The sequence below is a fragment of the Microplitis demolitor genome, chromosome 5, assembly GCF_026212275.2.
Source record: "Microplitis demolitor isolate Queensland-Clemson2020A chromosome 5, iyMicDemo2.1a, whole genome shotgun sequence".
NCBI classification, from domain to species: Eukaryota; Metazoa; Arthropoda; class Insecta; order Hymenoptera; family Braconidae; genus Microplitis; species Microplitis demolitor.
The window spans coordinates 9,491,731-9,519,468 of NC_068549.1; the positions used below are offsets into that span (position 1 = coordinate 9,491,731).

General features: G+C 27.5%; 1 protein-coding gene and 1 long non-coding RNA gene across 4 annotated transcripts in view; both read right to left on the minus strand.

The window, feature by feature from the left end:
- LOC103570947 (transmembrane protein 185A-like) overlaps positions 1-23,919 on the minus strand; it is a 48,779-nt gene extending 24,860 nt beyond the window's left edge. Inside the window, exons 1-5 of one of the 3 annotated variants that reach the window (XM_053739671.1) lie at positions 23,511-23,919; positions 23,216-23,419; positions 22,171-22,516; positions 21,782-22,081; positions 5,657-5,780 (exon numbers count right to left, since the gene is read on the minus strand). In XM_053739671.1, the coding sequence (XP_053595646.1) occupies positions 5,657-5,780; positions 21,782-22,081; positions 22,171-22,516; positions 23,216-23,253 (808 nt within the window). In that variant the 5' untranslated portion in view covers positions 23,254-23,419; positions 23,511-23,919. The remainder of the gene's footprint in view (positions 1-5,656; positions 5,781-21,781; positions 22,082-22,170; positions 22,517-23,215; positions 23,420-23,510) is intronic. The other 2 variants (XM_053739670.1, XM_053739669.1) reach the window with 2 other exon arrangements.
- Positions 23,920-24,286: 367 nt separating this feature from the next.
- LOC128667796 (uncharacterized) lies at positions 24,287-27,437 on the minus strand. The gene is made up of 3 exons (XR_008403752.1): positions 27,313-27,437; positions 24,520-24,822; positions 24,287-24,418 (listed from the first exon to the last, which is right to left on the minus strand). It is a non-coding gene; the product is annotated as an uncharacterized LOC128667796 (long non-coding RNA).
- Between the last annotated feature and the right edge of the window lie 301 nt (positions 27,438-27,738).

Genomic DNA, 27,738 nt, shown 5'->3' on the forward strand with positions numbered 1-27,738 from the left:
CGTAAGTACGGCAACAGCGCACTAGTGTTTAGTAATTTTTGTGTGTACTATTGTTGGTCATAAGGTTTGTTACTAGCTGAAGCTCAGGTCCGACACCGATGATTATTAGTCATTCAAATTTCCCGCGGTTGTGTCATTTTACACTGTTGCCGTCGTTCCTTAGCTTCACGACACATATGACGTCATTAACTAAAATTCGTCTCTTATTTCATTAATAATTTGATAACAAACCCATGATTAAGCTTAAAAAAAATATTCGTATGTCCAGAAATGTTTAATTATTTGATAGTGAATAATTTATAGCGATGGCATTATTGTAGCAAAAACTATAGCACTTTGAAAAATGACTCCTATTCACACTCGTGTATAAGAGCGAATTTTGAAAACTTATTTTTCGAAAACGGTTTAGTGAATGGATTTGAAATTTTAACAGTGATCCTTTCTTTTATAACTCCTTCGATAAAAAAAATTTCAGAATTTTGGTATTATTTCGAAAATTGGTATCGAACCTCCTTAAAATCTCTATGAGAATTAATGAGAATCTATTAGATTCTATGAGATTTTCTAAACAGGGTGCGTCGACAATACGAACAGTTATTTCTAATAAATACATTATTATTGACTAGCAATAAATTATGCGTCGAATAATACAAAAAATTGAAAAATATAATAACGTTACAAAAAAAAAAAAACAAATCCTACCAAAAACAGATTTTCCACATAAAATCGCGCCAAGTACACGTTAAAAATTTTTTAAAAGTAAAAAAAAAAAAGTTGGAAAATCCAAACGTGCACAACTCATTTGCTTACTCAATAATAAAAAACATTTTCCTAAACAAAAATGACTCAAAAATAAAAATCTGGAAAACTTTTGATACTGCAGGCTAGCCCCAAAACTTCTCGCTTTTTTCGCTTTTTTTGAGCTCGAAAATGTTACTGTGAATACACTTTTGAGCTCTTTGAGTTCAAAAATATTCATTACTGCATCGGGTTTTTCTAGCTCGAAGAGTCCGAAAAAAAGTAGCCTTGTTTTACACTACAAAAATTCGAATAATCAAAAATAACTCGGAACAAGTATTAGTTCTTAAATTTTTTTTTACGATTATTGTTTATGAAACGCAAGGTTCGTCTGGGGTAAATGTAAGTAATTGAAAAGAAGTTTTAAATTGAATCAAAATGAAACAGAAAACGATTTTTAAAATTATATTTAATTTTATTGAATTTTCGTAGCCCAATCTATGACTTAACTTTTTTTAACTCAAACAGTTTGAAAATACTGGTGTGAAAAAGTATTATTGAGCTCTAAGCGCTCAAAAACAGCGGGATGTTTTGGAAGTGACGCACAGGATCAACCTGTTTTCAAATTTTTTAATTTGTTAATTATAAAAAATGATTTCGGATTGATAAATCATTAAAAATTTGATCCAATATTAAATGATTGCAATATTTATTAGTGATGGAGGTTCCGTTTACGGTGTTGCTTCTACCATCTTTAAACGAAGTTTATACATTATTATTACGATTAAAAAGTAAACCGATTCCTGTTTCAATTATACGTACACTTTCCCATGAATCACCATCAAAGAAAGGTGAGCTCAATATTCTGTGAGCTGCTAAGAAATTATAATAATAAAAATGATTATTTATATACTTTTATTTGAAGTTAGTGCCACGGTAGTTATGAACGCAGCCAATAAATTTCAAAAATCAATAGTTTAAAAAAATTTGTCGGGGAATTTTAATAAAATTCATTAATTTTACATTGAAAATCAATACGTTGATAATTAAAAAAAATTAAAGCATAATCTTCAATGAAAATCCAATATGACTACCCTAATAGCACAGTTTGCTATAGCAAAAGTTTACTTTATAAAAATTTCCTTGAATTTTTCGTCAAATATCTGTCAGCTTTGGACTTTTCCGTTTTTGATGATAATTTATACACAACTTGCTATACAATTTGACGTAAATTTACTACCCGAATTCGAATGCAAATTCACTTTAAAAATTGACTAGAAAAAATTAATCCATATCAATTTATTGTTAATTTAACCTAAAAAATTGTTAAGTATTTTTTTACCGTCAAATTGTAGAAAATTTAATGTATAAATTTGCTTACTTTCTGTAATGGTAAAAATGAACATTACCGGTTTTTTTTTTCTAGTAAAGATTTAGTTATAAATTGAGGAAAAATTAACCGCTAATTTTTCTTTTCAACTTTTGCTGTCAAATTGTCGGCAAATTCGGGCAGCGAATTTCAAGTTATTTCAACATCAAATTACTATCGATGTCAAGCTAAAGTGGATATTAGGGTAGTTTAGGACAGACTGTATATATATAATAATAAAAAATTTGAAATTGGAGTATAACAAAAATTTAAAAAGGCGGTCGATAGATGGCGCTCCAATATGCTAGATAATCATAATGATAATAAAAAACAAATATGGCCGCTATATTTTTTCGTGAATTGTTAGTTTTTGACTTATATTAATTTTAATGAAACCAAAAAGTTTTAAATAGTGATTTTCATAAGGGTTCTTCTGTTTAAGAATTCAAGTGTAATAAAAAAAAAAATATCAATCGGTTGTGTATTTTATTAGTTAATGTGTTTACCAACATCCGTTCATACTGACGAACATCACAGGATTTGTTTATATTTTTTTGCACGATTTTTAATGCGGAGCATTAGAGAGTGCTTTACGATCGAAAAATTCAGTTTGCCTCTTTTTCGCGACTGTTTATCCTGTTTTACTCTTACAAGTCCACGAAGCTCAACTAAGTTACACATCATCGGATAGAGAATTTAATAAGGATTAATTTTATTACTTATGAAGACTAATTTGATGCATTAAATACCTGAATAAACATCAAAATATAAAATAAAATTTTCCCGTCAAGCAATAGAAAATGTGTCCGTAACCCGTAAACACAAAAACTCGAGAAAAAAGCCATTATTTGGATCACTTTTTTTTTAAAAGATTAATTTAGGGCCGAAGAAGAAATGTGTCATAAATGACCATCAAATTCGGTCTCGTTTAATTATAATTAATAAAAAGAACATAATTAATTTTTTGTATATCTATATGTGTTTTTTACATATGGGGCATTCCACACCAAATCGGACGGTTTGAAAAATTTTAATTTTAGATTTCCTCAATTTTTTTTTATTGTTTTGTACCCATTAAAAATCTTTTTTTCCGAAATGTTGAAATATTTTTGATCACCGGTTCAAAAGATATCAAATTTTAAAGAAAACCGCTCTTTTTATGGTTTTTTACTGATAACTTTTTAAGGAATGGTTTAAATCAAAATACTCACTGAATAAAAAACTATCATTTTTCCATGTACTTTTGGAAAAAAAGTACAAAAAAATTATTTCAAGTGTTTTGATACGTGTTTTTTTATTTTTAAAATTTAAATTGCATTTTTTAAAGTGAGTGCATATTTTGATTTTCTTGAAAACTTTTTACAGTAAACTACTACTCAAACCACAACTTTTTAGGCTGGTCTGGTCGTGGGTTCTCAATGGCTATTATTTTTTTTCGATTTTTGAAAATTAAAAAAAAAAAATTTTTTTCTCTATTTTATCAAATTTTATCACTGGTTTCTCGCTTTCAACGTATTTTGAAAAGCTTCGTGTATATTATATTATATTAGGTACTTGGTATTTTTTCGATTTGACTTTCCTTTTTTGTAAAAAATAATTTTTTTTTATTTATAAAAAATTTTAAACGTGTACTTGGCGCGATTTTATACAGAGAATCTGTTATTGTTAGGATATTATTTTACTCTGAAAATTAATTGACGAATAAAGTTGTTTTTCCAAATATTCATATGTATACATATACACATGAATACATTATAATACATACATTATAATGGTCGAAAAAATATTATCATTTGTCACAATGATCTACACTGAGAAAAAATTTCTCTTCGGACAATTAAATTGGTTTTGTTAAATTCCGTTAAACTAATATTTAATTGGGACAACTTAATTTTATTACGTCAACAGAATTTATTTTGTCATTTTTAACAAATGATTTATAATAAACTATTTGGTTGACGTTAATATTTCTCTTGCTACGATAATAGAATCATTTGGTTAAGTTAAGAAAATATTTATTTGATAGACAACTAAATTATTTTGTAGTGCCAACAAACTCAAATATTAAAGCAAAATATTGTTATATTAACTCTACTAAATATTACTTAGACACAAAAAAATATATTCATTTAGAATAAATATATATATTTGTTTGATGTTAATAAATACATAGCAAAACCTAATAATTATTGATTTAAAAAGTTATGGTGCTAGGCAGCAGTATCGGGTGTAGTTCGGTGCTCGTCACTAGATCGCGCCCACCTTTTGTAGTGTTTCTAGTAAGAAATTTATTTCAGAATTGTTATATTCCGAACTTGAAGCATTTATGGGACGGATTCTCCACTGTTAATTAGCAGAGTAATGATAACCCTTTTTGATAGTAATATATGGGTATCTTGTATTACACTGTGACATTAATGTTTAATATTAATGTTTTCCTGAGCAATTTTTGTCACAGTACATAAAAAAAGTACGTGTCAAGGAAATAAATCATTTTTCTAAATATGCATTTATTTAATTGTTCAATAAATATTCTATCATTTTAAAATTATATTTAATTATTATTAATAACTCATTCTCTAAGGCTCACTAATATATTTCATAATAACTACTTTATAAGCTCTACAGGTAATCAATTTGATTTTACGCTTACTACTCAACGCGTAATTATCTTTACTAAATATTTTGTAGTTTCTAATAATTTGTTTTGTTGGTGGATTATAAAATATTCAACTAAAACAACCAAATATATGATTGGCAATGGGCAATCAAATTATTTTGTTGTCATAAGTTAAATTTAGTTGTCAGAAGAAATTTTTTTTTTCAGTATAGTCGTCCTCGTCTATATATATATATATATATATATATATATATATATATATATATATATATATATATATATATATTTTTTTTTTTTTAATTAATTTACTAAACATATCCTGTGGTGAACTAAATAATTTATGATTGTAATAAAATATATCAATCGGATTATTATTCGAACGGAAACTGTCTAAATTATAAAAATATATAGTTTGCGAATAAGTCTCGTTCACTTTCGAAATTTTTCGAACTTGCTTCGAGCAGCCCAGAGCAAGCAGCCAAACACCCCATATAAATTTTTAAACTATTCGATTTTAATTCGAATATTCGGTTTGCATTTCGAATTAAAAATTTTTAACTTATACAGAGGATTTAAATTCTCAACTTGTTTTTTTACAAATAATTCAGATTTTCCGAATATTTCAAATGAATAAATGAAATTTTTTTGCAAATCCCTAGAAATTGAGCATAGATATAAAATAAATATTTCTAAACTCAACAAAAACTTTAATTTTTATGGAAACTTTTTTTTCACTTTATATCTGTGTTAATATCAAATTAAAATACTTTATTTGCATTTTCTCACTAATCCAATTATAACAAATAATTAATCAATATGTAGTTTAAAAAAAAATAAATAAATTGAACGGATTCTTTTTTCTTTAATTTAATTTGTTACTAATTTCAAGTAATTGTTAAAAACTGTTTGGTATTATTAAATTTACTTACATTTATTTCCACCTTTAGCACCAAAAGACATGGATATAAGTGTCATATGAGAAAGTAATAGTGGTGCAGCAATAGTTGTATAATTTAACGTCAAAACTCCATCCAATTTATTTGCTAATAATACCTAAAAACAAAATTTACTATTAAATAAATATGTTTTCTTTATTACATATGTTTCCTATCGTCAACTTATTTTTAATATCTATCCGTTTCATACTGCATTTTCAGTGTTTCTAAATGTCATCATCTTGCATACCTGATAGAATAATTTATTATTTACATGGTGATTATAAGACTTATTTGTAATAAATTATTTCATCAGGTATGCAAGATGATGACATTTAGAAACACTGAAATGCAGTATGAAACGGGTAGATACTGAAGATGAGAATAAGAAACATAGGCAGCGTTAGTTTCACAAGACAAACAAAAGAATCGATGGGATTCAAAATAAAAATCCCCTCGAACAAAAAATTTTATGTATATTTTGTGGAAAAAAGTTTTAAAATATACTCTGAACAAACGTCATAAAAATAATTAACAACATGATCGGGACTTCTAATTAATGAAGATAAAATTTATGAAAATATTATGAGAATAATAAATTATAAATAATCTTTTAAACTGAGAACTTCTATAGTAGTTACTTTCACGACAGAAACTCAAGTTTGTACGAATTCCTCCGAAACTCATAAATTAAATTGAAATTGTTCGAATTATTAATCAAAAACTGTTAAAATTAGTGTACATGGAAGTTCGACGATGAATATCTTTTAAACGGTTAATTTAATCGACTAATCATAAGAGACCATTTTTGTAGAGCAGTGAATTTCCTATAAAGACATGAGGTACGGGTATCAGAATAATATTTTTTTGAAGAGTTATAAAACTCACAAGAAAAAAGAAATCTGCCTGAAAATAATCAAACTTCGCAATTTGAGTGATCTTGCATGATGTATTAGGAAAACTACTAATGAGTTGTGATTTTACCATCTCTGCGTATAAATCGTACACGAGTTGTAATTTTACAAAACAGTAGATTGATTTTGAATAACAATCGATAAAAGTTTACAAAGAATGTTTGTGATTCAATTTGCAATAATCCTTAGTAAAATTAGAAAAAGTATTGTAACTAATATTACAATGAAGTCATTGAAATTTCACAAACTTTAATGTTTTTCTTTCACGAATATTATTGTAGAATTGCAAAGTGTATTTTGTGTAATTGTAATTTTACCATTAATTTTCATGTATTATACATGAATTGTAATTTCATAAAGCAGTGCGTTGATTTTAAATTAGAAATGATAGAAGTTTACAAAATATTTTAATAATTCAATTAATAATTCAAAAGTTTAAAATATGTTAATGATTCAATTTGCTATAATTCTTAGTAAAATAATAGAAAAATTTTTTAAATAAAATTACACAGAAATCACTGAAATTTTACGAACCTAAATTTTTTTTCACAAATTTAATTGTAGAATTACAGAGTGTATTATAATTTTACTCTGAAATTTTTAATTATTATACAGGAGTCGTAATTTTACAAAACAGCATGTTGACTACAGAAAATGCGTTCAAAGCTTACAACTGGTGTATGCACTGATAGAAAATTTATATTGACTCAAGAAATATTTTCTTTAGCCAATAATTTATTTCTGTAGAAAACCAATTATCTTGCTTCAAGAAATCTTTGCCTTGATTTAGATTTTCTTGGCTCTAAAGATTTTATATCTTCGATGTCCTGAGTTATTGACTGTCCAAGTAAAATGGACTTTTTCGCTTTGATCAATGATGAATTCGCGCCAAATCGTCGTAGGTACTTTTTAAGGGTGGCAAATTAAATGAACCAAAAGAGGTTCAAGGATAGATTATCAAAAATAATTTATTAAAGCTCATAAACCTTTTTTAAAACGAGTAAAAATTTGGAAATTTTTTTTTGGGGTGGTTTTTTTTTATTACTCCAGAATCGTGCATGATAAAAATTTTTCAAGCCCAGATCTGAGACTTAGACACTTGAAGCTACAATTTGCTTTTTTTTTATTTTCACTGTACGACTATTTCCCTCAAAGTTACAGCACGTTGAAAATCACTTAAAAATTTAGAATTTTTTGAATATCCTTTAATTTTTATAACTAATTTATGATACTCAAGTTTTTTCAAATATATAATATATTTGGTAGTAACAATTTTTTTATCTACAATTAGTTCCATAGAATCGTATTTAAATGTTTTTTTTTTTGACATATTACATTTTGAAATAAAAAATCTTAGAAAATATTAAAAAACACTCCTAAAAAGTTAAAAAAATCTTATGTATACATAATAGAATACAATGTATACACTATATAGTGTACAATTACATTCAGCAGTCACTTTCGGTTGTGTAGCTTAGTCGTTAAAGCGTCGGTCTTTCGTGTGTAGGGTTCCGAGTTCGAATCCCACTAATGCGTGTGCGTTTATTGATAAGTTTAGCGTTTTTTCTCTGAATTAAAAATTTCTAATCCGATTAGAAACTCAATATCGCATGTCTAATACTCCCAGCATCGCTAAAATTATTGAACAAGAAATTTAAAAAAAATCTTTTTTTTCAATGTTTGTAAAATTACAATACTATATTGTAAAATTACTTCAAAAAAAGCCATTATATGTGTTGTAAAACTTAAGTGAGATATTGTAACTTTCCGAAACCGACAGATCGAAAATTGTTTGTAAAATTACTAGATTATTTTATAATATCATTAATCTAACAGAGCTTCATATGTTTTGTAAAATTACAAAAATTACAATATAAAATAATAGACTAACTCTCGAAAAACGTTTTGTGATATTACTCAAACTATTTTGTATTATTCCAAGGCAAATACAGTGGAAAATGTTTTGTAAAATTACAATAGAAATTTTTAACAGTAGGTATTGCAATTTTACACCACGTATGATCTCTTGAAAGTTTCGTATTAAAACAGTTACACATTGTGATTTTACAAATAATTTCCAATTGAATTGTTTTCGAAAAATACAACATTTGTTGTGCAAAATTGACAAACCTTTTTTTATTATCTGTTTAGTAAAATTAGTACTTTTGTTTTGCAATTTAAAAAAAAAAAAATTATAAAAAATGTGTTATAAAATTACAACACTGGATTTATTAAATCACAAAACTGCATTGGCAATTGACTTCCAATTATATATATAGTTTCTATACACGGATAGTTTCTCACAGCGGCCAGATTCAAGGCGGACACAGAAAGTCGACTGTATCGTATAATTAAACATTTCTGAAAACCTTAATATTTTTTTTTTAAGTTTAATCATTGCTTTGTTATTAAATTATTAATGAAATAAGAGGCGAATTATAGTTAATGACGTCACATGTGTCGTGAAGCTAAAAAACGACGGCAACAGCGTAAAATGACAACCGCGGGAAATTTGAATAATTAATAAGTTTATAGCACCAGTATCATTTTGACTGTGTTTAACCTCTAATTCGTTTAGCGTGTAAACTTTTTTTTCATGTTCTAAATATTTTAAACGTTTATTAAAAACAACTTCTGAAACTAATTTACCTTTCCAATATTTTCTCTTTTTAATATTACTTTTTTCCATAATTATTGAAACGAAAATCGGCTGACGTTTTTTTCTGTTTATAGTCACTAATACATACTACCACGTAGTACTCGAGTCGGCCCTAAGCTCCAGCTAGTAATAAATCTTGTGACCAAAAATAGTACTGTCAGCTCTCTGAAAATGCCCGCTTTCGAGGCTGTAAGGGAATATGTTTCTGAGAAATATAGTCCCCACACTATCATACCATTATGCTCGATTTGATCGTAGATTTTATTTGCAGATTCGACTCTAAGTGTCCGCCTTGAATCTGGCCGTTGCGAGAAACTATTTCTGTATAGAAACTATATATATTAGACCAGTTCACAAAAATCGACTATTTTTTTTTTTTTGTTTTTTCAAAACCCGCAGTGAAATATCTTCCTAGTCATGAGAAAAGAAACCTGTGAAAACGGGAGCTCTTAATATCAATTTTGAAAGGTCGCTCATCGTAAATTTCTATTTTACGTTTAAATAACATGGAAAAAAAAACATTTTTTAACTTTGGAATTTTACCACTCATTTTGGAATTAACATGTCGGAGTGAGAGTTACATATTTTTGAAGGAAATTGAACGCCCTAAATAAATTGTCTCTTATGTTTTTTCTCTCAGTCTACTCCTTTAAAAGTTATTCGAGTTTAAAGTTTAACATGTAATCAATTTAACCTTTTTTTCTTAAATTGTGGTATAATAATAAAACTCATCTTCGAAAAAATTTATTTTACAATTTCTAAATGGTATAGATAATAGCTTTAAGTTTAACACGATTATTTTCAGTTTATAAAATTTACGATTTTCTCATCAGCTATCAAAACTATGAACAATGAAATGCTACTAACAACAATTAAATATCAATAACCCAACAATGACATTTTGATGGAAAGATGACACATATTCAGTCATCTGGGTTCGATTTCCAGTTCGGGCTATCTATATTTTTCTCAATTTATTTATAAATTGTCTTATTGAGGAGGTTTGCATGTTTTAGGTTTCCACTATATTAAATTGGTTAAATTACTAAAAGAAACCCAGACCATGTCGGTATCGCGCCGAGTGCTCTACCAGTTGAGCTATCCGGCACTATACTATATTCCGTTCAATTTGATCTATAACTTATTGAGTCACACCACCCATCGTTCAGTAATACACCAATTTAATATAGTGGAAACCTAAAACATGCAAACCTCCTCAATAAGACAATTTATAAATAAATTGAGAAAAATATAGATAGCCCGGGCTGTGAATCGAATCCAGACCATGTCGGTATCGCGCCGACTGCTCTACCAAGTTGAGCTATCTGGTACTATACTATATTCCGTTCAATTTGATCTATAACTTATTGAACCACACCGTCCATCGCAATTCAAATTTTTTCTAAACTTCAAAGAAAGAATTAATTTCAGATTTTTTAAATTGAAAAGTCATTTATTCCTCATAGTAGAACAATAAAGATCTACGTTGTCAACGACGTTAAACTTGATAATTTAATATTATAAGACAAATTTTTTTTTTCAATAATAGATATGAAATATTTAAGAAAAAGTAAGAAAAAAAGGTTAAATTGATTACATGTTGAACTTTAAACTCGTATAACTTTTAAAGGAGTAGACTGAGTGAAAAAACATAAGAGACAATTTATTTAGAGTGTTCAATTTCCTTCAAAAATATGTAACTCTCACTCCGACATGTTAATTCCAAAATGAGTGGTAAAATTCCAAAGTTAAAAAATGTTTTTTTCCATGTTATTTAAACGTAAAATAGAAATTTACGATGAGCGACCTTTCAAAATTGATATTAAGAGTTCCCGTTTTCACAGGCTTCTTTTCTCATGACTAGAAAGATATTTCACTGCGGGTTTTGAAAAAAAGAAAATAGTCGTTTTTTTTTAACCGGTTTAATATATATATATATATATATTATATATAATAATATATATATATATATATATATCAAAAATTGAGCTGGCGCACGGAAGGGCCCCCTTTCCCATTTAAAATACATTGAAAACAATTTGTTTTTTTTATTTTCTAAATAATTCTGTCAAAAATTTTTTTTTCCGATTTTTGAATTTTGCAGTCTTGTAGGTAATTAAATTCTCTACAAAAAGGTATCTTGTGTCATACGCTTAAAGTTAATAGAAAAGAGTTATGGAGCTTGAAACTTAGGGGGAAAAAGTCGAAATTCTAGGACGAAAGAATTTTTGTTTTTTATTCGTTAACTAGCAGGATTTTTTTTTATTATTTTGCAATCAAAGTTCTTATAGATAATTGAATTATCTATGAAAATGGTCTTTAGAGCCGTTTTAATAAAGCTAATAGAAAGAAAGTTACAGAGCTGTTTTAAAGTTGAGACAAATTTAATCATTTAGAAAAAATTTTGTAGTCTAATATTGTTTTGAAGGATTATAAACCTAAAAAACATAGATACAAGAGACCTTAGTTATCAATTCCAATTACAATAGAATTTTGTAGAATGAAAGAAAAAGTGAAAAAAAAAGTTTCCTTTTCCCATCCTAAAAATTTGACTTTTTCCCCCTAAGTTTCAAGCTCCATAACTCTTTTTCTATTAACTTTAAGCGTAAGACACAAGATACGTTTTTGAAGAGAATTTAATTTCCTACAAGACTGCTAAATTCAAAAATCGGAAAAAAAATTTTTCGACAGAGTTATTTAGAAAATAGAAAAAAACAAATTTATTTCAATGTATTTTAAATGGGAAAGGGGGCCCTTCTGTGCGCCAGCTCAATTTTTGAGATATAGAGCTGAAATTTTAGGAGAATTTTTTTTTTTTTTTATTTAAGTAACTTTTGAGATGTATTTATTTAAAATAACAAATAAATTTTTTTTTTCTGACACAGTCTAATATATATACGTATACAAGTGAGATTGTTGCGGACATATACAGAGGGTTTGGAAATTAATGACTGTCCATCGGTAGGGGACCGACTAAACTTTAAAATAAGGGGATCGGACATTTTCAGAGTGGCCACATAGACAGAGTCGACTGTACACAAAAAATTACTAAACACTACCCATACAAAGTCGCCGTTAATGGAAAAAATGCCGTAGGTTGGCCGATGTCTGACTGCCGTTGCTCGGCCAAGCATTGGCAATTAGTAATGGCCCAAACCTGGTTAATTACCAGCAGCCGTTCAATTTTTTATCAAGATAGCGTAGTCATATTAAAATGAGTTTTTAATAAAATTTTTGAATATATATGTTATGGTATCACTGGTTTGATATCTGAATGTGACTTTCCATAGAGGAAACGCCAGTGGCACAATGCTACCGATGGCTGGCCCATGAATGGCTACTTATGACTGGCCGATTATCGGTTCGCAACGTTGGACTACAGTTGGTGAATTAGTGTTCCATGATTGATTTTTGTTAAATGAAAAGTCTACTACTCAATTATTAATTATTCAAATAATTTGTTATTATAGTTTTCTGTAATTAATAGTTATTTATTTTTGAAGTAAACTAAGTTTTAATTTATAAATATTCCCATTTCCCGATTAAAGTTATTTACAACTAACAATTTATATATTTTTTAGTTCGTTATTAACTGCAATCAATAACCGCAATTGTATAACTTTACTTACAAAAATTAATTTAATTAAAAAATAAGTCATAAATTGTTATGATAAATGTCATTTTTAATAATTGTGGTAGGGCAGCATAATTCAACTGGGTTCTTGATAAATAATCAATTAAATTTAATAAGTTTTGTTTTGAAAAATTATGTAATTATAATAAAAATAATACTAAGTTATTTTTTTTTTTCTTAATCAAAAATATTAATTAAATTACTCGTTATATTTCATAAAACCGAATGGTTGAAGTAGACTGAATAAGTAGATCATATAAAAGTATCAGCTCAACATTAATAGGTTCGTCCAATAGCCAGTGTTCAGACCCAGCAATCAGAAGGACAGCAGTTTGCGCCCAGGACCCAGCAGAATTTTCACCGAGTTTTTTTCACATAATTTACCCCACTCAAATAGTTTAAACGTTAATGATCATGAATTCTACTAGGATAATAAAAATAAATTTTTTTTTTAATTAAATTTAATTGTTTGCTTGGCTGATTGTTGGCTACCATTTATCGGCCGATAGTCGAGCGCCATTAATGGGCCGAGGTTATCATTCCGGCTATAAGCCGTTTATCAGCCGATAAAAATTGCCATTGCCGAGCCATTAATCGACATTCTTGGCCCAGTAATGGCCCGATCTAGGGCCGATTTCCAAACTTTGTATGGGTTATAGCACACTGTATGTAGCCGTACTTCCGCGTTTATTTTTCAATCACTTATTTCATTAAAAAAAAATTTTTTTTATGATTCAATGCAATTATAATGAAAATATATTGTATTAATTCCTAAAAAGTAATTCAATTCATAACATATTCTATTAATGAAATTTTGGTGTGAAGGAGTTGTAATCTTGCAAAAATACAACAGAAAATCCACGAGATCCCCTAGAAAGATAATCGGTATCGAACCTCCTTAACCCTTTGTTCGTCGCGCTATGAGCGCAGCGCCACAACTTTTATTAAAAGATTATTTTTTAAAAAAATAAATTTTCTAATTTTTTGAAATTTTAAGAGTTCTTCTACTATACTTTTTAGTATCGAATGAATGAATGATAATTATTTTTCCGGTATTTTAAATATTTTTTTTTTTTTTTTTTATTATTATTTGCAAATCCACCATGTATGTAGGCGTCGCCTGTCACATGTGATACAATATTTACTCAGCTCAAGTTTTCCTATACCCGGAATTTTATTTTTCCGATATTCTGAATATTGAAAAAATCTTTTTTTTTCGTTAGAAAACCTGAGAAACGCGGCGATTCGCTGCTGACGCGAGTAAACTCGGGCGTTGAATTGGTTCGGACTTTCTGCACAGTGTTGCCAGTTTCCACTATTGACTCATTTCCAGCTCGCTTAATTCATCTCTTTCTTTAATATTATTGTATAATATAAAATATTCATATTAGTAATAAAATTCTAAAAATAATTACAATTTTCTAGTCGTATAAGCTTATACGACTAGAAAATTGGTGGTTTGAATTTTTAAAAATCATTATTATGATACTTAATCAAAATTAATATTAGAATCTATAATTTAGTAAATTTTTTGTTTAAGTCAAACCGATTGCACTAAAAGGGATTTCGTCATTTTTTTCTTTACTACTCTAAATTAAACGACTCTTACAGTAAATGGAAACCGTGCTGAATCTTTCAACACTTATAATAACATATCGAAATTGATCGATGAAAAAATTATAGATTTGGTGTGAAATGCACCAGATATTGTTCAATAGTATTAAAAATTTCATAATTTGTTATAATAGTTTTTATACAAATGAAATAAAAAAATTATTAGAAAGTTGAATTATACAAGAAAATTTTTTGTCAGTTTATTACCGTGCAATAGACATTGATATTTATATAATAGAGAAAATCACAAAATCACATAAAAAAAAAAAAAAAAAAAAAAAAAAAACGATTACAAATATTTATCAATCGCTTCAACAAAAAATAATTACTTCACTTTTAGTCTTTTTATTGATGTAATTTTTTTTTTATTTTTTTGATTATTGACCACAATTAAGAAAGTGAATGAGATAATAAGTATAAATGTTGTGAGTAATACTGAATATTGTGAACCTGGAAATTTCAAAGATTATTTAAGTGCGTCGTACAGAAAGTAACGATCACAATTGAAATTAATTTATATTATGATATGGGTTAAAAAATTTGTTAATAAATATGGCTAAGTTTGAAAAATTATTTTTATCTGTTTTGTTATTGTCTTGTTTTTATCAGTTTTTTTGTTTTTCACGTGAAATACCATTCCCAGGGACTGATTATCAAGAAGAAATACTTGATAAAAATGAAAATCAAGATCTAATACCATCAGCGTCTCATCACGAGCATAGTTCTTCGAGCAAAAAAGGTCATGAACATCATTCAGATCATCATGATGAACATGGAGAAAAGGATAGTCAAGAATTTCATAAGCATCATCATCACGGTGAAGGTGAGGATGGTCACCACAAAAAAGAACATTACGATGATTTTCATAAAGAACATGGTGGACATAAAAAAAAACATCACGATGAGGAAGAAGAATATGAAGAAGGTCATAAACATGAAAAAGGTCACAAGGCTGGAAAATTTGGTGAAAAAAAAGGACATAAAAAAGGTCATAAAATGAAAGGATATCATAATAAATTTCAAAAAGATGAGTATCATAAGGAACATAAGTTTTATGACGATCATCATAAAGGCGGTCATCATCACAAACACGGAAATCACAAAGGACACCATAAGAAAGCCCATGGAGAACATAAGAAAGGTGGTCATCATCATTCAGGTTATCATGATAAACATGACGAGAAGAAAGGTCATTCTTCGAAAGGTCATATAGATAAACATCATAAAGGACATTCTGGTGAAAAAGGTCACGAAGAACATCATAAACATCATAATGAGCATGGTAAAAAAGCTGGTGATCATAAAAAAAAGAAGTTCGAACATAGCAAAGGTTCAAAAAAACATCATTAGTGAAAATTGCATCAACATAATACTTGTTACTTTTGTTATATTCTCTTCAAATGTTAGATTATTTCATGTTACAGTTAACACATTTTAGATAATCTTAGCTACAAAACTTAAATTTACTTTTTTTTAATAGAAAGATTTATAACATTCAAATATTCGATAAAAGCAATTTTTATGTCGAAAATATTTTCTTCTAATTAATAAAAAGTATTAAGAGCAATATTTTTCTCAAGTTTAAGTAGAAAAAGTCAACCAATACATGTACTATGATTTTAAATAAAAAATAATTTATCTAAATGAGTATCTTGAATATAAATTTAATTTAACCACCTTTCAATACAAAAAAAAATTTTTTTGAAAAAAGAAATCGTTAACATTTAAAATTCCTAAACACAGAAAAATTAATGATTTGTTCATCAGGATCAACTGTTGTTCAATTATATTGATATAAGCAAAACTTTTTTGGAACTTCGACAGCTCAAAAGCATATAAGTGATCGTGTTTTCGACCTCGGAAACAACAGAAAGTTTTTCACGCCTGGCTTGCAGAGTCAATCATTTTTTTAATTATAAATTGCACCAAATGTATATTAAATAATTCCTTTACCCAAGCTCGAAAATACCGTTAACCTAATGAAGCTGAAGCTAGCGGCCGTAATAAGTAGCGGCCACGCACAAAATTTCTGGCCGCTACCTATTACGGCCGCTAACTTCAGCTTCATTTAACCTAATGGTGTATGAGAGTACCCCACCTGGTACCCTTATGATCTGGATCGATCCTATATCACTTCCGTCCATCTTATAGTATCAAATAATTATAATTTTATAGATTATACAATTTAAAATTGAATTGGATATGGTGCCAATTCGTTAAAGCCATTCTAAATACTTTTTAGAAGGCTTACGAATTGTTAACGATTTCCAAGTAATTAATGATGTCACCGAAAGAGCAATTAAATTAATTTAAGAGTATATCATTTTAACAACACGAGAAGACCAAAAACAATATTTGATACAAGTTGTGAGTATAAAACAAAATATCCTAATGCGACCAAAGCTTGCTTAACAAAAAAGTTATAAAGAAAGCAAAAATGATAATAAACCTGCTTATAATATTATAGATAAAGAAATTTTTACATATTTATTTCATCACTTTCCATTAATTCATTTTAAAGTTCGTCTGTATGAGGAAAGGTATGTTATTTTTTTATTTCTCATAAAACAATGTTTTTTTTCTCTTGATTTTCTGTTTAGGCCATGAAATCTATATAAATGATCATTGGTACTCTAGTGATAATAATAGTTATCTTTTATTTCAACGATTTTATAGCCAAAAAAGGTAAAAATGAAAATAGAATTTAAAATATTAGAGAATTGATAACTAACACAAGTTTAACGTTAAATAACTTTTGAAGGAGTTATTTTATCGAAAATTCATAAGAAATCTTTTTTGTAGAGCGTTCAATTTCTTATCAGAATAAGCTTCGATCAAATTTTTACTCTCATTTGTTTCTGAGAAAAAAAATTAAAAGTCAAAAGTCTAAAAATCCCATGTTATTTAAATGGGAAATATAAAATGATTTCGGCACGGTTTAATGTGAAAATCAAGAGCCTGATTGTGTTGGATATTTTTTTTTTTTAGTTCATAAACTAAAGATTCAGGGGGCGATCGATAAATAAAAATCGATTTGAGAAGTAACGGGCACCCTAATACACTCGGACATCATCTTGAAATTTGTCAGAATAGCTTTCTAGAACCTCAAAACGTCAAGATCTCTTAGAAATTCGATTTTCGAAAATCGGACTGAAGCCAATAACTTCCCGAATTTTTAAAAATTTGCAATTCTTAGCGGGAAGTTGAAAATGCACAGCAAAAAAATTGTGTTAAAATCAAGACAAGCTGTGTGTTAGAAACGATCCACACACTATTTGTGTTATTTTTCAACACAGGCTTGGGTAAGTGTAGGTATTACTGCGGATTTTTTGTTTTAATTATAAATAAACGATAACTGAGTTTTGTTGATTTAAAAAAATTATTGCCAATAATTGAAACCTGAAAGAAATTAACTGTACACAAGTTTTACATGTACCATAAGTTTTGAATTTATTATTAATTAATTAAAATTGACAGGTTATAGAGGTTGAATATTATGCCTTTTTTGTGAATTCTTGCGCGAAAAAACGTGGAACTTAAAGGTCTTTTTTTCTGAAATAAACGACTCAATTTCTATTATTATTGCTTACAGAAATAAGATAACCTTTTTTTAATACCAAAAATTCAATAAAAATTGAATTTTGATTAATTCAAATTATTTATTCACGGAAGCAGTAATAGGTACCAACAAACTGGGCATGTATGCATTACTGCGGTTTTCTGAATAACTCGCAGTAATAGAAACGCCTCTAGTTGTATGCGTTTGTACCCATTACTGCGGTAGTGAATTTTTTTATTTGAACGGATAAAAATAATGCATGTATCAAGTCGTTTGTAAGTTGTGTTTTGTTAAAAATTAACAATGCATACAGTTCATAATAAACAGGAGGTCAATAAAAAAATAAATCTAAAGTGATCAAAAAAACAAGATATAATTATAATAAAGCTACGTAAAATTTTTCAGCTAAAGCTGAAGTTCTAGAGGAAATGAAAGTTGCTGAAGTTTCTAGGAAATATAATATACCGAAATCAACGATAAGAGCAAGAAAAATTCACAAATACAGTGACAAACCACTTGGACCATTAACTGTACTTAGTTATGAAGAAGAAAATGAACTAGTTCAATGGATTTTTTACTATTAGAAACAAGGTTTCCCAGTAACAAAAATAAATTCGTTGATAACTTAAAAATACTGTGTGACAATGATAATAGGAAAACCCCATTCCCTAATAATAAACCAGGAAGGTTTTGGCTTAAAAGTTTGTTAAAACGTCATCTAAATGTTTCAGAAAGAATTTCTGAAAATTTATCTGTTACCCGGGCTAAGGTAACACAGTATCTGATACGAGGATGGTTCACTAGTATTAGTAACTACTTCACTGAGTTTTTTACTGATGAAGACTACAAAAATCGATTCTACAAGAATTTTTAATGGTGATAAAATGGGAGTTTTCATATGAGTCCGAAGCCGTCATCAGTAGACTGTACTGTGCAGTGTTTACTTGTCATATTTATTTTTATAAATTAATATAAATCTTTTATTGTATTAATAAATTTTATTAAGCTAATAATTATCTTTCAAACTTGTTTTATTTCATTTTTTGTCTGATCCCGAAGTTTTTCGTAATTGATTTAGCCGCAGTAATAGGTACGCAGTAATAGGGGCAAGCTACTTTAGGTCCCCCAGTAATACATGCATATAGACTTGTCTCTAAAATGCTTAATATTTAAAGACAATATTAGTTTACCTCATTGTTGATTTTTTTCAAGTTAATAAAAAGCACTAATTGGGTATAAAAAAAAAAAAAAAAAATATTGATATCTTGGAATAAACTTCATTAAATTGCTTTTGAAGTAAGACCTACAAAAAAACCGCAGTAATACCCACACTTACCCTATTTGTGATGAATTTCAACACAAAATTAGAGTAATATGAGAAGTCAACACTTTTTAAATGTTAATGGTGACACAAGAAAAATGTTAACTTGTACATTTTATTTCTATACTATGAGTTATTTTGAGGTTATCAAAAGTGTCAACAATTATTGTTTAACATTGAACTATTTTATGATAGTAAACGTGATTCTAAAGTTAGCAGACAGCTAACAATTTTTTAATTTTTTTTATCAACAAATCAATTACGAAAAAAAAAAATAAATAAAAACTAAAAATATGCGCATGTAGAAAAGTAAAAAAACAACACGACGTTATAATTAGCAAATGGTCTAACTCCATTTCAGAAAATCCTCCATTTATGCGAAAAAAAGGAAGTTACAAATTTTTTTTCATCTAAAAATCAATTCTATATCTAGTATATGTATAGTATTTTTGTCAAGGTTACTCAAATGATTTTTTCTCTGACTATTAGTATCTAAAAATTGCACACAATCACCTACGAAAAATAATCAGTTAGACACTTTGCTAATTAGAATGTCGAACAGATCCAATTTTTTAAATATTTTTTAACTTCCCGCTAAGAAAATTGCAAATTTTCAAAAATTCGGGAAGTTATTGGTTTCATCCCGATTTTCGAAAATCGAATTTCTAAGAGATCTTGACGTTTTGAGGTTCTAGGAAGCTATCCTGACTAATTTAACGATGATGTCCGAGTGTATGTATGTATGTATGTATGTATGTATGTATGTATGTATGTATGTATGTATGTATGTACATACGTACGTACGTACGTATATAAATATCTATAACTTTTGAACGGATGAACCGATTTTTATCATCAAGGTGTCATTCGACGCGGCTTGCAAATATCTTGAAGCTGAAAAAAAAATCTGGGCGTCGGTTGACCCTGCGGGCCAGCCCCAAAACTTGCCGCTGTTTTCGACCTCAAAGAGCTCGAAAACAGTAGTGTAGATATATTTTCGAGCTCTTCGAGCTCGAAAATGCTATCACATGCAATTGTTTTTTTACGATCTTTTCAAGCTCTAACAAGTTACCTGTTATGCTGAAGTTTGAAAATTTAAGAATCGAAAATCATCAATGAAGCGGTTTTTAAAATTTAGTTCCTGATTATGTTCAGTAAAATAAGTGTATTGAGGCAGAAATCAATGTCAGGGATCAAAATCAAGATTTAAATAAGTTTTGACTCATGTAAGAAACAATCAAATATGAAATATCCGATAAAAATATTAAAAACTACGTTTTATCGATTTTCTTGTTGATAATATGATTTAAACTAAAAACCAAGTTCGATGACATTATATGATCAAAAGAAACCATAAAGAAGATGAGTTGGTATGATATCAGGCACATTTTAGTACGTTATATTATGATTTATCCGGAAAAAATAACATAAAATGTTATTTTTTTAACTTTTCAACGCCGATATCTTTTGAACTAATCAATCGATTTTGATAGTTGACGTGGCAATCGGCGCGTTTTATTGAATTCTAGAGCTGATTAAAATTTGAAATCGATCGCGTCAGTCGTTTCGAAAATATTTAGAAAAAACCGTTTTTCACCATTTCTTTCTCCCGCGATAACTCTCGAACGAATTATCCGATTTTGATGTTTGAGGTAGCAATCGACGCGTTTTATTAAGTACTAGAGCTGATTAGATATTGAAGTCGATCGTATTAGTCGTTTTTGAGAAATCAATAAAAAACTAAAAAAAAAATTTTTTTTTTTCGTAATTCGCAAATATTTTCGAGTCTATTCGATCAAATAATCTGAAATTTTCAGGAAAGTTGATGGCCAATAAGCTCTTTCGATTGCCACCTTAACCATCCAAATCGATTCATTAGTTCAAAAGTTACAAAGAGTTTACACACACACACACACACACACTCGGACATCATTCTGAAAATAGTCAGAATAGCTTCCTAGGACTTCAAAACGTCGACGTCTAATGAAAACTCGATTTTCGAAAATCGGGGTGAAAACAATAACTTACCGAATTTTTCGAAAATCGTCGATTCTCTTAGCGCGCTAAGCCAGCAGCCGGATGAGAGCATAGATTTCTTTAAATGAAGTATATTTTATGATTTCAAAAACTACTAATTTACTTGTATTTTTAACTATTTAATGTTACGAATTAAAGTAACGCAATTAAGTTTGCATCTTCAGATATGTAAATAATATTATTTTTATCAATTCTGAATAAAAAAAAAATTAGATTAACAAATAATCAGTTCGTTTGTAAACCATTGAACCGCAACTGATTCTCTTAAGTAATAGAAATAAACTTATTAAATAATTTCACCAAAAAATTAAATCCAAATAAAACAATGAAAAGATTAATTATTTTAAAATTTAATAATAAAAAAAATGTGATTTAACTTACTTGAAATACTAATATTGGCACGACTAGAAAAGTATATGCTAAAGCCGAATTTAACGACGTTCTTCTAACACGAGCATTAACTTGCGGTGCTCTTAATAATACAGCTGCAAATACTATGGTATATAATACAGCAACTAATGATAAACACAAAAGTGCCCACAGAGGAACAAAAACGACTTCCCAACTCCACGCTATAAATCGATCAAGTTTCAAAGCTAAGAAAATAAATTGTAGTACATTGACAGCGCAAAATAACTCCAATTCGAACGATCGATCGTGTTTTACCGCCCAAATACAAACCTGTAATAAGATAATTAAATTATCATTAAATATTTAAATTTAGAATTTGAATAAAAAACTTGACATATAAGACCTGTAGGAATACTTACAGCTATAGAGACAATTGAAATAAAAATTAAAGGAATAAATACTAATATCCATAAATGTCTATCTGATTCTAATTTATCACAAACTAATAATTCAAACATTAATAAAATTAAATGTAAGGCAAGAGTTATCAACATAGCCTTGTAATGAACATAAGCATCGCCTTCAAGTCTTGCATGAGGGTGCCTCCACCAAACATAACTACCCACTGTAGCTCCTAAAATTACCATACCCTTCCACAACCAAATAGGACTGAATATCGACCAGTAACTCCATTCTATAAATTCATCTAGTCTTAATGCAAATAATGCAGTAAATATCATCAAACATGAATGGACTAAAAATTTACTGTAACAAAAATTTAAAAAAATAATAATTATCTTTTTTCAAGCCACATCATATTTTAATTTATAATTACTTACATTATTATTTAATATTAATTTTTTAATTATACTTGTAATGTATGTACTATATAGTTATGCATATATGTATGGTTTCATCAATAGAAGAGTTACATATTATATCTTAGTGAACTATTATTGATTTTAATGATAATTAAAACGAATAATATTTCAATAAAATATATGTAACATACATACATTTTTTAAATTTTAACTTATGAATATTATACATAATTCATAATTAAAAATTTGAAAAATTTATTTATGGATAAAAGTACCTATATAATTGATATGACTGAAGTTAGCAAATGTCAAGTCATTTTTTAAATTTAAAAAAAATAATAAATTATAAAAAAAAAAAATATTTCAAAAAGTTACACTTGTAGTTTTTTTTAATCTCTACATGTGCATTTTTTTTTTTTATTTTTTTTTTATTTTTTTTTTCTTTTTTTTTTTTTTTTTGTAATTGATTTGATGAAAAAAAAAATCAAAAAATTGATAATTGTCTGCTAACTTCTGGATCATATATAATTATGATAATTATAAGTAGTTAATTTTGATTCGTTAAAACGAATTGTTTTATATTTAATTTTTTAATGTATCAATTTTAATCTTATTATTATTATTATTATAAAATTTATTTTACCTCGGATTAAAGTCTTGAAAAAGCGTTTGCAGATTCATGATTAATGAGGTCACTGATTATAGGCCAAATGACTTTAGTTTGAGAAGTTAAAAAATTTAACTTATTGTTTATTCATGACGTGATAACACTATTATAATCAAAAAAATTGTATTCAAGTTTATCAGAAAAACTTTTGAGCAACAGCGCCCATGCATTTAAATAACACTAAAAAATAAATTTTGGTTATATGCATCACAGTAAAAAAAATTTACCTCGACTGAACTTATTATATATATATATATATATATATACAAACCATACAAACTAATAAGAGACCTTGTTTTTTCCAATTTTTAATATGGTATGGCACTGGCACGTGGCCCAATTGGGACGATAGCCAAAAGGAGAAAAAAAAATATGGTATGGCAGGATCATCAGCTCTTAGAGTGTTTCACTACAGTACTCACAAGTGTAAGTACGTAAGAGTGAGAAAAAAAATGATAACCATCAAATAAACCCGAAGCTAAGTCTTTCGCCGATGACAGTTAGTTATACATTAGGCATTAGGACGACGGCAGTATGACAACTTTACTCAGGATTTCTTTACTCGAGAGCCGTCTGTACTCAAAAGCAGTTCTTGAACCACCAGTTTTGTTTTAAAACTGTACTCAATTCTCTCTTTATTCAAGGACGACTTTACTCAATGACAACTGTACTCAATGGCTCAGCCAATAAGAGAGCAGGCGTCGGTAAGAAAGAAGTATGTAGGTCGGTCATTATCATATGGCGCTGAGTGAAGATTCTAAAATTATCTCAGTATTTAATTAAGATAATGAGATATAATTCAAATATTATATAAAAAATAATTTATTAACAACTTTTATACAATAAAAATACTAAATGTACGGATGTTTTAATAGTTCTATAATTATTATAAGTTTATAATTATAAATTGAGGTATATTTATGTCTTTAATTGAAAAAATTTGTTTAAAAAACATAAAATTTCTATACATTAATTTTGAAATTTACAGGTAAGTTGTTTTAACAGCTAATTTAATAAATAAAAATAAAACTGCAAGGAATTAATGGTTGTTAAAATTTATTATTAAATAAAAATAAATATCAAATGGAATACAAAATAACACATAATAGAGAGATTCTTAAGGATCCTGCAAAATGAGGTTTAAATGTTCAATATTGCCAATATTTGGTAGCTGTTCACCTGCAAAAAAAGAAAAAAAAAGTAATAATTTCTATTAAAAATCTGGAAAGGTTCAAATATCTATAATTTTCAAACTGTCTACACGGAAGTTTCTGACTCACGTTGATTATCATTTAAAATTAAAAATATTGAATCATGAAGATCCCGATTCACTGTAGCGTGTAGGAATTCTTGTAACGTAGAATAGAGTATATTATCATTTTTAGTTAATATTAATTTTATTTCATTAATCGCTCATCAATTGGCTGAGTTGTTTAACCTTCCAGATCTTAAAGATGCTTGAAGATGCTGAATGCGGATGTCATGATGACGCTGAACTGATCGACGTTGACGATTGATATCAATTCCGGCATCTAACCGTCCCCACTGGATCTCCATATCTCTAATAATATTTTGTAATTGTGCTATAAAAAAATAAAAACAAATGATTTATTTATAATTCATGACTAAATTAAAGTTTGAGGAGCTATAATTTAGAGGGGTACTTTTCTTCTTGTACTTATATCAATTTCCCGCTGAAAATATGGTAAATTTTCTAACATTCGAAAAGCTATTCTTTTCTATTACAACTACATTGTTTTTTTTTTCTCAATTAATGTTTTAATTTTTTTTTTTTTTACTCATAATAAAATTTTAATGCGATTATAATAGTTTGAAATCATTGCGTAGATTTAAAGAAAATGAAATTCCAGTAGTTTTGAATCACGGTAGATGTTTTTTATTGCCAATATCTTTCGAACAAATCAATTGATTATAGTGTTTAAAGAGGCAGCTGGGGCAGTTTTCCAACCTCTTACACTAAAAAAATTTTAGAATTAATCAGTGAAACGATTTTGATTGCATTAAAAAAAAACACACGCACACACTTCATTCAAATTGGTATAATTATAAATATTGATATATGAAAAAAACAATATAAAAAATACATAATAAAAAAAAACATATGGTAAACAAAGAAACGGATAATTTAATTTAAGAAAAAAAAAATAATTTACAAATAAAAAAAAAGATAAATATACATTAATCTATTCGATTAAGCTAATAATTATAAAAAATTGCAAAAACAAAAATTTATAATTATATAAATTGATAAAAAAAATTCTGTATAATTAAAAATATAGATGAAAAAAAAAAATAATTAATTTCCTGAGTAAAAAAAATTGCGGATAAATATAAATAAGAATAAATATAATATAGATAAATAAATAAAAGAATAAATATATAATTGTAAAAAAAAACACCAATTTTTAAACATTTGGATGAATATAATTATCTATATTTAAACATATAGATAAATAAACAATTGCACGAAAGATTTGATTTCAAAATAAATATTTATAAAATTAATCTGCTGGGCTATACTTGTTATCGGAAGGACACAGATTCCAAGCCCAGCAGATTAATTTTATAAATATTTATTTTGAAATCAAATCTTTCGTGCAATTGTTTATTTATCTATATGTTTGAATATAGATAATTATATTCATCCAAATGTTTAAAAATTGGTGTTTTTTTTTTACAATTATATATTTATTCTTTTATTTATTTATCTATATTATATTTATTCTTATTTATATTTATCCGCAATTTTTTTTACTCAGGAAATTAATTATTTTTTTTTTTCATCTATATTTTTAATTATACAGAATTTTTTTTATCAATTTATATAATTATAAATTTTTGTTTTTGCAATTTTTTATAATTATTAGCTTAATCGAATAGATTAATGTATATTTATCTTTTTTTTTATTTGTAAATTTTTTTTTTTTCTTAAATTAAATTATCCGTTTCTTTGTTTACCATATGTTTTTTTTTATTATGTATTTTTTATATTGTTTTTTTCATATATCAATATTTATAATTATACCAATTTTTTGTTAGCCGATTTTAAAAATGCGCGCTATTTTTTTATCCTCAGTTTTAATTGGCTAATTTTTTTTTTAAAGTAGTTTTCATTTTTCTGTTATTTTTATTACCGATATATTTTTTTATCCATTTAAATTATTACCTAAGTATTTTTTTACTGTTTGTTTTTTTTATAAATTTTTTATATTATCTACTTTTTTATCTATTTAAATTTAATTTTCTAAATGTTTATTTATCTTTAGTTTATTTTACCGATTTGAACGCCACCCGTCGTGAATTTATGGCCAATATTGTACAGCTTGGAGCATTAATGCCTGGTCACATTATTTCTCACTCGTAGTCAATCTATTGAAATGTATGGTAAGCACTTGAAAAATAATGTTGGTTACACTGGAGCGAAAGTAAAACGTGAACTTGGCATATTTGTGATGTTGTTAATTACGATGGCTAGTAGTAGAAGAATTTGACAGTTTTAGGTAAACAAAAAAATATAAACAGTGGAAGAGGTTATCTTTAATGTGAATTAATTCGAATCAATAAAATTGTCGGATTTTATTTCATTAACATGTCGAACTTTTTTATAGATAATTCATTTAATTAATATTTAAGTTTTGAAATAAATTATAATTTTATAAATTATTAATTTATTTAGGATTTGTTTCGACATATTCCTTCACAATGTCTAACATGACCAGATTCACTTAATCATCTATCAATGTTAGCATTTAATGAATCATATGCTCCATATTACCCTGGATTTATTTCTCATGAGATTTATTTCTCATTAAATTTATTTGATGGCAAACTTGTACGAAAAAAAACGGTCGGTAATGTTCATTCTTACCATTTCAAGAAGTAAGCAAATTTATACATAAAATTGTGTAAAATTTGAGCGTAAAAATATACCTAACAATTTTCAAGTCAAATTAACGATAAATTGACATTAAATTTGCGTGAAAATTAAAGACAACTTTTTTCTAGTCAACTTTTGAAGTGAATTTGCATTGTAATTCGGGCATTAAATTTACCTCAAATTCAATAGCAAGTTGCATACAACTTGTCGTGAAAAATTGAAAATTCTGAAGTTGATGGAAATTTGAAGAAAAATTCAACGAATCTTTTGTACAGTAAATTTTTGCTCAAGCAACCCTGATAGCCAAGTTGGCGAGAAACTGACGAGAAACTTGCAGCCGCAACTGGACACCAAGTTGGCCGCCAACAGTTGGTACCTCCAATAGTTGATAGACATTTTCTGAGAAAGTTGGCGGTAACTTGTAGCCAAAAGTTGTAAAAGCCGAAGTTGTCGATAACTTGTCGTCAAGTTGGTCGGAAACTAATGAATGACCAACTTTTTCACGATCAACTCGTGTTATCAGGGAAACTGTGCTGTTAGGGAACTAGAGAGATATTTTTTACTTTTTGATTTCTGAATTTACTTTGTTAAATAGTTGCTA